The sequence below is a fragment of the Pagrus pagrus genome (assembly GCF_965226575.1).
Source record: "Pagrus pagrus genome assembly, chromosome: 1".
NCBI classification, from domain to species: domain Eukaryota; kingdom Metazoa; phylum Chordata; class Actinopteri; order Spariformes; family Sparidae; genus Pagrus; species Pagrus pagrus.
Window position 1 is genome coordinate 36,463,211 of NC_140185.1, and position 10,890 is coordinate 36,474,100.

At 40.8% G+C, this 10,890-nt stretch overlaps 1 protein-coding gene across 1 annotated transcript; it reads left to right on the plus strand.

The window, feature by feature from the left end:
* Positions 1 to 649: 649 nt before the first annotated feature.
* LOC311257015 (uncharacterized protein) lies at positions 650 to 7,765 on the plus strand (the record flags this gene model as incomplete). Its single annotated transcript, XM_084352455.1, has 13 exons — positions 650 to 802; positions 1,451 to 1,638; positions 1,916 to 2,080; positions 2,654 to 2,795; positions 3,380 to 3,638; positions 3,731 to 3,872; positions 4,092 to 4,235; positions 4,364 to 4,422; positions 4,606 to 4,793; positions 5,351 to 5,745; positions 5,829 to 5,925; positions 6,126 to 6,303; positions 6,803 to 7,765. The coding sequence occupies 13 exons, from the start codon at positions 650 to 652 to the stop codon at positions 6,931 to 6,933; spliced, it is 2,241 nt and encodes a 746-aa protein (XP_084208581.1). The 3' UTR covers positions 6,934 to 7,765.
* Positions 7,766 to 10,890: the final 3,125 nt, after the last annotated feature.

Genomic DNA, 10,890 nt, shown 5'->3' on the forward strand with positions numbered 1-10,890 from the left:
AACCGCACCAAAGTTAATGAAGTCTATTCTGGGCCGAGACTCATCCTCCATCCAAGTTTAGTGGAAATCTGTTCGGCAGTTTTTGTTTGATCCTGCTGACAAACCAACCAACAAGCAAACAGGTTCAGGTGACACAGGTGAAAAGAAAATAATAATCCTTTAGGCTTTTATCGAAAAATGGCTATTTGTTGGAAGATAATCCAGCTGACACTTTATTATTGTATTTCATTCTGATAATGGGTAAAAAAAAAAAGATTATGTACCTTTGCACACTGTCGCACAGAGAGGGGGCTCCTCGCTGGTAAACTTTGTGAACCAGAAATAATTAGAAGTTAAATGCATACGGTAGTAGTCTCATTCCCAGGTTGGCAGGTCACCAACCCAAAGTGTTTGATGAGTTCGACATGATTGCAGCAGGGCATCTGAAATATCTGTTCCACCCATTCTCAAAATGTGTTTTTTAACATTACAGCATTGCTGAAAGACAGCCGAGGTCTTTGATGGGACAGGGGGGTGGAACTAGTTCTACTTCATGCTTCAGACTTTCGGCAAATGATGCGGACACTAAGTCAACTTGTCGAGTGTCTTCGTTTCCTCATAGCAGAACATTTAGGAGTCAGCTCACGGTGAAGTTGGGGTATTCAGAAAGATGGCTTCTCTCACGCTGCTGCTGCATCTGCTGCTCATGGTCTCCGCTGCATCAGCATGGCCCAGGATCAGGACTGACCCAAACATGAAGAGGTTCTATGGTGGATCGCTCACAGTCACTCCAAAAGGGAGGAATTCAGACGGGACTTATGAGGTAAGTTCAACTTTAGGTGTCATCTCATCAGAGGGTGTCCTGTCACATCCCGATCGATACGATATACCTAACTGATATTTTCATTGTCAGAGAAAAAATAAAAATCCTACAAATAAAGAAAATATAGAATATATATACATTTTAGATGTTAATGTCCGGATGTCACAAAACTTTTTTACAGCTCAACCAGTTTACAGGCATTATTTACTTTATTTTCTTTACTTATTTTATTGTATTTGTGTAGTAACATTTTATTCTATTTGATCTCTTATTATTATTATCATTACAGCATTTAAATCTATTTTATTGTCATATTTATTTCGTTTTTGTCTTTTTAATTTAATTCTATTTCACTTATCATTTTTTTAAGTCTAGTTTTTATTTCACTCTGTTGCGGTCTACAGTTTCTTCTATACTCCGTCCAATTATTGGCTTGTCAGTTACATGAGAACCACTTTGAGACGTTCTCCTCATCCATGAATCTTTGCTTGACTGTGCCTTAAATATCACGATCACGACAAGATGAATGTCAATTCAAAGTTTGGTTTCAAAATGAGATATCGAACACACACTTTTTTTTCTGGCTTAAGAGTTCAACAGATTTTGTTGGAGTTGTCACAGAGATAATCTTTGTATGATTCTTTGCAGGTGGAACTTCGTGACAAGCAAACCGTACGTGATTGCTTTGTGAATTCCTACTCGTGTTACGGTAATTGTGGGTCTCAGACGTACTACAGCGTCACACGAATTGCCATAAATTCCTTTAGTGTCCGCTGGTGCCAACATGAGGTGGTGACAAAAAGAAAACTACCCAGCAACCTACCCTTTTTGATCAGGTGAGATGTCACTTGGATTTCTTGAGCAAAATCCACCTCAATATTTGATTTTGAAATACATTCTGTAATTACATTACTTGAAAACTTGACGATATCTACCAAGTTTTATGATGATTGGACCAATAGTTCTTCAATTATTTGCTAATTCCCTTTGCGAGGAGGCCGGGCAGTATAGTTCTGAACTCCATCCTGTGTTCAGAGAAGATCTTGTTACTGTGCCATTGGAGAGATAACATTTTAAATATTGACACACTGTTTCAAATATTTATTCAAACAGATACCCCACTCGGCTCACTAGAGCCACTGGTGAGGGCTACTGGCTACCCAACGTCAAAAGCTCAGCGGGTATCTGGAGAATGATGGCAAATATTGACCTGGGAACCCGATCTGATACTGGTAGATCCAACAGACCTCCAGTCACTACCATGCTGCCTTTTCTCAGGTAATGACCAACACTCCCTCTTTTGTTTTTAATGGTTGCTGGTTTGTTGCATCGCTCCGATGTCTACAATACGATGCTTATCATTTGGTAGTGATGTCGTTTGTAATTGAGCCTTTGCTTCCGTAACTTATGTGTGTTACTATGTAATAGGATAAATATACTCCAGTCAGTCAGCAGACACAGCTGCTACTGCTGTAGCAACATTATTTTAGATCACACTACCTTCTTGGCATGACCCGCCCTACTCTGCCTCTGATTGGCTACATCCTGCCTGTTAAGTAATGTGCATGTGCAACGATGTCTCATTATGTAGCTAAGCTAAGTGTTCGAGACACAGCGTGAAAAGGGATGCTGTAGCAATGCACCATATGAGAAAAATAACGTGTTTTATTTGAAATTATACAATTATACAATTAAAATCTTCCACACCTTTCAACTGATACTGATGTAATTTCTAGTGTCTCAATGTTGTGAATGCACTTCTACTACTAAACTACAAACAATTATTGTTTTTGTTCTTTCAATTCATCAGAAGCAAACTGTTCCTAAATTCAGTGGATTTGTATGTTACAGAGTGTCCCTGAACTGCCCTCGATCATTCAATCTGAACATGTTTGACCCTGACGGTGACCAAGTCAGGTGCAAGGTCGGAGCACGTTCCAGTCACTTTGAGTGTGGGCTGTGTGGTCTGATGACAGGTTTCTCCTTAGATCAGGTAAGGAGGAACTCCAGTCCATCCATCGATCCATCTTTTGAGGAGGAAGCTATATCACATTATTATTTCCTTAACTTCAATTCATCAAATAAAGAGGTTTTCAATATAAAACATGATTCCTCAAATTTAAAACCTAATTGTAGTGAACACTAGAGAACATTGGGATATAAATGGGACTGAAACCAAGGATGCTAGTTAAACTATGCAAAAAACAGTTTGTGCCACTGTTACTTTTTAGTGATAATACACTTAACATGAAGTGAAGTGATTGGCTGTTGAAGAGCAACTGATTTAAAGGCCACAGCTTTCACCTGCATGGAGTGATTTGGGGCATTTTCAGTGGTGTTACTGGGAAACTGGGCACGCTTCTCAAAATAGAAATGATCACAAGATGGTGATGTTTATTGCAACATTGCCAATATGTGCCGCCCTCCCTTCGACACACTGGAGTAGTCCAGTCTCTTTGCCTGTATGTCGCACAGTAGCTTTCATTATTGATAGGCTGTTACCTGTAGCGTGCATCCATTCAGAAGCAGCTGTTGTCATTTATACTGTGTGATGAAAATATTTTTCCTTTTTGTCAGAATTCCTGCACATTAAAGTATACAAGAGCAACTTCAAATGGGTACTATCCCATTGAGCTTCTGGTGGAGGACTTCCCCAACAGAAACATTACGCTGTCCTACTCTGATGGATCGTACACATCGAAGGGCCCCCTTTCTGTGGGAAGGAGTAAACGTCAAAGCCCACAACTCATCACCACAACTGTCCCAGCGACCACGGCGCTTTTCCGAAGATCGATTGCTCCTTTGAGCCAGCTCCCCCTGCAGTTCATTATTCATGGTTAGATTTTTTTTTTCTTAACAACATTGATTTAAATGTAAACATTTTTATCAGTTACTCAACATCTGACTATTCTGTCATCTGATTTTCAGTGGACGGTTCTGCCCCTTCATGCATTGCTGGTGATTACATTCCCATTTTCTTGGCACCGACTCCAATTAATGGAGCAAATCTTCCAGCGTTTGTCAACCAGACCCTCAGCATCAAAGTCAGATCCAGAGCACAAAACGCCACGTAAGGAAACGTTGTGTTTAAGTCATTCTGTAATGACATTACACAGGTGTAAATTCTCCTGTTGGGTTTTATTTTGCAATCATGACCTACTTTCTGTAACTTAACACAGATTCATTTGTCACAAACTTATCCAGAGATTATTTGTTATATTTAATTATAATGCTGTTGAAGAATAATGTTCCCCACTGCTAAATAATGACAGCATTGTTTCTCTTGTAGGATTATTGGCCTGATTGTCACTGGACCAAAGGGAATTTCATCTAGAAAAATCTCCACAGAGGAATATGTCATAACATGGAAACCAACTGAAAATGAATCGAATCATCATTTCCCTATTTGCTTCATTTCTGAAACAAAGGACAGGTGAGTTTTAAATTAATCGTTTGGTTTGACTACATGGGCTCCACGTTAAATATGGTAACTTACTTACAACATTTAACAACAAATCCAATTTTTATTATGTTTTATTTTATATATTTGCTATATTTCAGAAGCAACAGAGGCTTTCAATCAGAGCCACGCTGTGTGACTGTTGATGTTGGACACCATGGTAAGTAGACGACATTTATTTATTAGACAACAGTCATTTTTCTATAATGTCGTCCATGAATTTATAATGAACAAGTGTGATAGAATACAAATAGATGTTAAGAGCATAAAGCCTTGACGTCTACCCTGACTGCATCATCACAATGACACAAATAAAGGTCACGTATCTCACACTGTATTTTAGACGCCACCGTGACATGCAGTGAAACAACAATGAAGGTAGAGGTGGAGAAGACCAACCTCATCAGACGCTTCGAGGACAACTTGCATCTGAACGACTTCCGGGATTCTTCCTGCAACCTGACAACACGTTCCAACTCAACCCACCTGGTGGCCTTCATGTCGCTGAACACATGTGGAACCCTGATCGAGGTGAAGCACGTAGAAACTGTTCAGCGCCTTTTATTCTATGCTCACATCTGCGTTGTCTTCAGCCATTCAAACGTTGACTGTTACTAGCAACTAGATCTGTTCCGATACCAGTTTTTCCTTCCCGATACCGATTTTGATACCCGGGCTTTGTACCCATCCGATAACAGCTGTATACACTACTAACCCTGTATGGATGTGATCTGATTGCTATCATTGTTCTTTCTTTTATTATCTATTTTGACAGTCAGTCGTAACCAAAAAAAGAACAAATAAAGAAATCTCGGATAAATAACAAGTCCTTTAAAAACTTTAAACACACATTTGCGATGACCGACGGGGGCTGGTCGTCCAGGACAATAAACTTGACAAACTTCGCCTTGGTGAAGTCGTCGTGCTCTTTCGTGTGATGCGTCTTCAAATGCTTACAAGGTTGCTGGTGTTGAAATTGGCAACACTCGTGCCCAACCCCTTGAAATGACAGCCTTGCATACTGAACATGTGGCCGTTTTACTGGTGGGGTTATTCAGAGTCCAAATGTAATTCTGTTTCATTTTCAGGAGGATGACAACAACATCATCTTCAAGAACGAGATCACTTCTGCTGACACAAGTGGAGTCATTTCCAGGCAACATGACGTCGAGATCGCCTTCTCGTGTGTCTACCCCAAGCGAACCAACCTGACCCTGGGATTCATGCACAAAAACCCGTACGCCTTCACAGAGAAGGGCTTCGGTGCTTTCACCTTCGAGTTTGAATTCTTTCAAAGCGAGCGGTTCAGAAAACAAGTCTCCAGCAGCACTTACCCGGTGGAGGTGTACCTCAAACAGATGATGTTCATGCAGATCGAGGCGACCACCTCCATCCCCCACACAGAGCTGTTTGTGGAGTCCTGCAGGGCCACGCCCTTTGACAATCCCAACTCTCGCATCAGCTACACCATCATCCAAAATGGGTATGTGTGCACAATGAAAAGGCTTCGAATTCTTCTATTCTGCCTCTATTTCTCTTATAAATTGTAACTGCGTCATGTTGCAGGTGTGTGAAGGACAACACAGTGCAGATCTACCCCAGCTCCAGCGCTCAATTCAGATTTGGAATGGAGGCTTTTGAGTTCATCGGTGCTCATGAACAGGTGAGGTCACTTTGTAAATCACAGATGTTTCCTATTATAAATATTAAGTAGTTCCCACCACCTAAAAAGTCAGAATTTGTTGGAAGTAACATGTTTATTATATATATATATATATTTTTAAACACAGAAGAGACGGTTCCTCTCTGTCTTTCCGATAACTTTTTACAACTGAGTCTGACTTCACGTCTTCTTGCCTGCAGGTGTACATCACCTGCTCAGTCATCCTGTGTGAGTCCGGCGTTTCTGGAACCAGGTGCTCTCAGGGATGTGTCGGATCCACCTCTGGGAACAGTCGCCGCAAAAGAGAAGCTGTGGCCGAGACTTCAAGCCACTCCATTTCCCAGGGTCCTTTGCACCTCAAAACTTCTGACAGTCAAGGTCAGCGTGCACGTCCACACAGCTGCCAGTTCATTAGATACTCCTGCTGCAGATGAAACAGTCCTGCAATAATCTGAACCTTCATGAAGGAGAAAGAGCTTTGACTGTATAGTTTCCATATTTAACTTGGAGCCCATGTAGTCAAACCAAATTATTAATTAAAAACCTGTCCTTTGCTTCAGAAATAAAGCAAATAGGGAATTGAATATTCAATTCATTTTAAGTTGGCTTCCATTTTATGACATATTCCTCTGTGGAGGTTCAGTGACAATCGGGCCAATAATCCTACAAGAGAAACAATGCTGTCATTATTTAGCAATGGGGAACATTACTCTTCAACAGCATTATAATTAAATAACGTAAAATATAACAAATATTCTCTGGATGAGTTCGTGACAAATGAATCTGTGTCGAGGTTAGTAGTTAGTAGTTTGTGTTACTGTTGGGTTGTGTTGTGTTGTTACTCTACCTGAATTCTGTGTTTTTGTTTCACCATCAGGTCCGAGCCTGAACCTGGGCGTGAACATCGTCTTCGTTGTCGGCTGCCTCCTGGCATGCGGCGTGGTGATCTACCGGTCGAGGAGGTCCAACGCTAAATACCAACGGCTACCAACCTCTGACACGGACTGAAGAGGGAGAAGCCATTTCGATTCGCAGAGCTGATGATTAGGAAGATTCTCTCATTCTTACAGTCTGTGTGTTTCTGTCTCTTTTTATTGATGGTTTGAATCATTGTCACGCAGTCCAAAATTTGAAAAAGTTAGAGGTTGCTTTTATCGGTTGAGACAATATGAAGCACATAGTGTGTGGATGAGTCTGTAAAAACTGGAAAAAGATAATTCACCGCTGACAATGAATATCTACAAATGTGTTTTTAATATTACTTGCAGAGGTTTGAGGGAAACATTTTAGTCACTTGATATGAATTTGAGTATACTGATTATATATTTTAGGGTAAGGCTAAACACATGGCTAGTATCTATTCTCTTCACTTAAAGGTCATGTCGGTAACATTTTTAAAAAATAGCACAGCTGTAGAAGCTCGTCGAATGGTGCAGGGTAAAAGTCAACAATATTATGATTTTAAATGTTTGTCAGTTCACAAATCATTTTTGTTTTGTTTATCGCTGTGTCAGAATTCTTACGGTTGTTTCCAGCTTGTAACGGTTTGTCAGCCAGTAGTGTAACGCCGTGTTTCGTCAGCAATCAAGAGTCTTAGGAGTTGCCAGTTTGTGGAAGAAGAACACACGTCCTACAGTATGTCCTCATGCTAGCGTTAGCATCACTGGCTAACGTTTGCACAAACTGGCAGCCACTCGAGGGAGCAGATGATTCGAACAACAGTGGTGTTGTAGCATGATGCAATTGAAGGGGGAGAGTCTCATTTAGTGTCTGAATGTTACAATAACACATTTAATGACAAAGTTTGTTCACATATGTTTTTGTAGAGCTGCAACAATTAGTCGACCGAACGAAAATAAATTGGGAACTTTTACATGTTTCTTGTGTTTTTTTTCCTTTTGTTTCTTGTATTTTGGACTTTTTGGATTACAGTTGACTTTATTAAAGCTCATCTTTTGTCCTCTTACTTGCCTTTGTGTGTGTGCATTTGGATCCTATTTTCTGAAAATATAAGAATATTATATAACAATTTATAGCCAATCAACCACTGCCCTCACTGCTATATCAAAAAATCCTGAAAACTACGGTCCAATTATAAAAATTATCTATTAATTCAACCAACAAACAAAACAAAACAAAAAGAAATGCAATTTGCAGCCTCATCTTAAAAACCAGATCAATGAGCTGAATGAGCTCTCGGACAGGAAGTCTTGCTGACATAAACTCAGTCACTAAAATTGCTTTTTTTGGTTTCAAAGCGCCACTGAGCAGCTTTCATAGGAATAAACAGGGCTCAGCCTCCAACGCTGTGTCCAGGTTTTAATTAAACATCCCTGATTTCTAAGCTCACATTAGCTACTGCTGCTTTCTGTTGGAGAGAGGCACTGAGACGAGGCACTCGAAAACATTCATAAAGTCACATCCTCTGGACGGTCGCGGAAGAACCGACCCGAGTCCTTCACAAAGAAATCAACAGTCCAGCAGCATTGAACAACTTCAACTAATCGTCCACAGGCTTGTATAGACAACCGAGTGAGACAGGGACAGTCTCATTTTCCACCTCACGTTACTAAAACTAAAAACTGAACTAGAATACACTCAGTAGAGCGCATACCTCCGCTAACAGTCCCCTTCAATCAAGCCTAGTCCAATATCCAATAAAATATATTAAAATCTCCTAGATTCTGATTTTTATTTGGCTCCACATGATTATTCATTATTCCCTGATAAATTTACAAAAGTGTTTGAAAACGCCCCATTTCAAAATGTTAAAGAAACTGAGAAGAATAATTCCTGGATCCGTCCTTTCATCCAGATCTGAACCAAAAAGTTAATGTTGTCTATTCTGGACCGAGACCCATCCTCCATCCAAGTTTAGTGAAAATATGTTCAGTTGTTTTTGTGTAATCCTGCTGACAAACCAACAAACCATCCACAAAATGAAAACACAACCTCTGATGAAGTCACTAAGAGGACAAACTGGTCTACTGAGTGTGTTTGTTGTTCTTGTATTTTTCCTGGCAACAGATATAACTTCTGAATAGGTGAGAACATTTGACAATTATGGGTGTGTGTTTGTGTTCAGCCAAACCTCAGTGGCCCTGCCTTTTAATCCGATCAGAGATTTCACCTGCTGCCGCATTGTCTGCAAAAGCTGGCCTTTGTTGCAGCTAACAATTACATCCTGACCCACGGGACTCTGGAGAATGCTTCAGACACTTTGGGTTGGCAGGCCACCAGGGTTGTTGGTAGGTTAGTGGCCAAAGGTAGAAGGAGTCAAGAAAACCTAGCACATTAATCCTCCTTCTTTTACCACCTCACGGTTGTGGAGCGTACAGAACCCTTCTTTGCAGAAGTCGACGTCTTTGACCTCCATAAAGTTGTCCACAGCAGCGATAACCTCATCATCACTGTCAAAAGGGAACAGACGACCAAATTATGGAAACAACCTGACACCCCCCCCACCCCCCCACCCCCTGTTGGACAAGTTCAAATCCACATTTCTGGATGGCAGCCTGTGGGCTGGACTGTGAATGAATAGCAATTTTGAATTACCAGAAACAGAAATACCACAGATGTTATTAGCCTTAAACTTCCTGCTTGATCACTCAAAGAGTTGACCTGCACCTGCATGGAATGAACTCATGAACTTGTCAATCAGCCCTGGGACACACTGAGCGAAACAGCAACTAGGTCAAAAAAAAAAAAAATAGAACGTCCTCAAAACTTGTTTTGCATTTTCGTTCTGCACTTTCTTGTCACTCATCAACACATTAACTGCTGTGGAACGTCGAGTTCCTGACATTCATGTTGGTACCACTTGACACGCATCACATACCCAAACACTGACGCAGACCAATCACACGCCCCCATCCATTAGCGACTGTTTTCCCCGATGGCAGTGACCCCGACAGCAGGAAGATCTGCTCAGTAAGGGCCCGAAGAACTTTTGTTCAGAAACGTTCATGTCCGCTTTGTTACTTGTGTGTTTCATCTGTCTTTTGTAAAATGAATAACACTCATCATACGAGTGTCGGGAGGTGGAGGGAGAGTCGGTGGAAGCAATAAACTGTGTTGTTTCCACAATTTTGTGCAGCAGTAGTAAATCAATGATTTACGATTACAGAGGCGCTGGATTATTTACGCGATATTATCACATGTCTATTATTAACATAATGAGCAATCAGTATTGGCCGGTCTCAGTCTCATATCTCTCTAACCTTAGTTTTTAGTTTTCTGTTCCCTCAAGCTGTGTTGCTCTCTCACTCTCCTCCTCGTCCTCGTCCTCCTCCTCTCTTTTCATTCAGGCTCCTTTCTGCTGGACCACGGCCCTCCAGGAACATCTCTCTCTCCTGGATCCTGCTGCCTCACACATTGACGGATGTGGGCTCCTATTGCTCTCTTCTGTTTCACTATCTTCTTATATCTGCACTTCTGTAAAATCTAAATCTAAATCGAGATCAACCTTTTCTGTCTGTCCTGGGAGAGAGATCCTTCCTGAGGTTTCTTCCATCTTTTGTTTACCGAGGTAAAAGTTTGTTTTTTTTTCAACATGGCAAGTGTTTCCTCACTTGAATCGAGGGTCTAAGGGCAGAAGATGTAAAGCCCACTGAGACAATGTGATTGTGATTTTGGGCTATATAAATAAAACTGATTCGATTTGATTTGAATATCTCACTGAATATCACTGATTATTGTCAATACTGGTTATCGGCTAATTCATAATGAACTCTTAGTTTCTCTTTCAGTTTGAGAAAGAAGTCGTACAAACTGTATTCAAGCGTCATGGAACAATGCCTGTCCTCGCCCTGCTTATCCACATAATTATGCTCTTTATCACGATTGGACTCTGTGGTATGTCTGCATCTACTTCCTTGTATGTTTTAGACTTACAATGTGTATTCAGCACCGGCTCAGTACCTGAAACTTTCCATTCAAAATTCAAACAGCAACCACTGGGCCGCA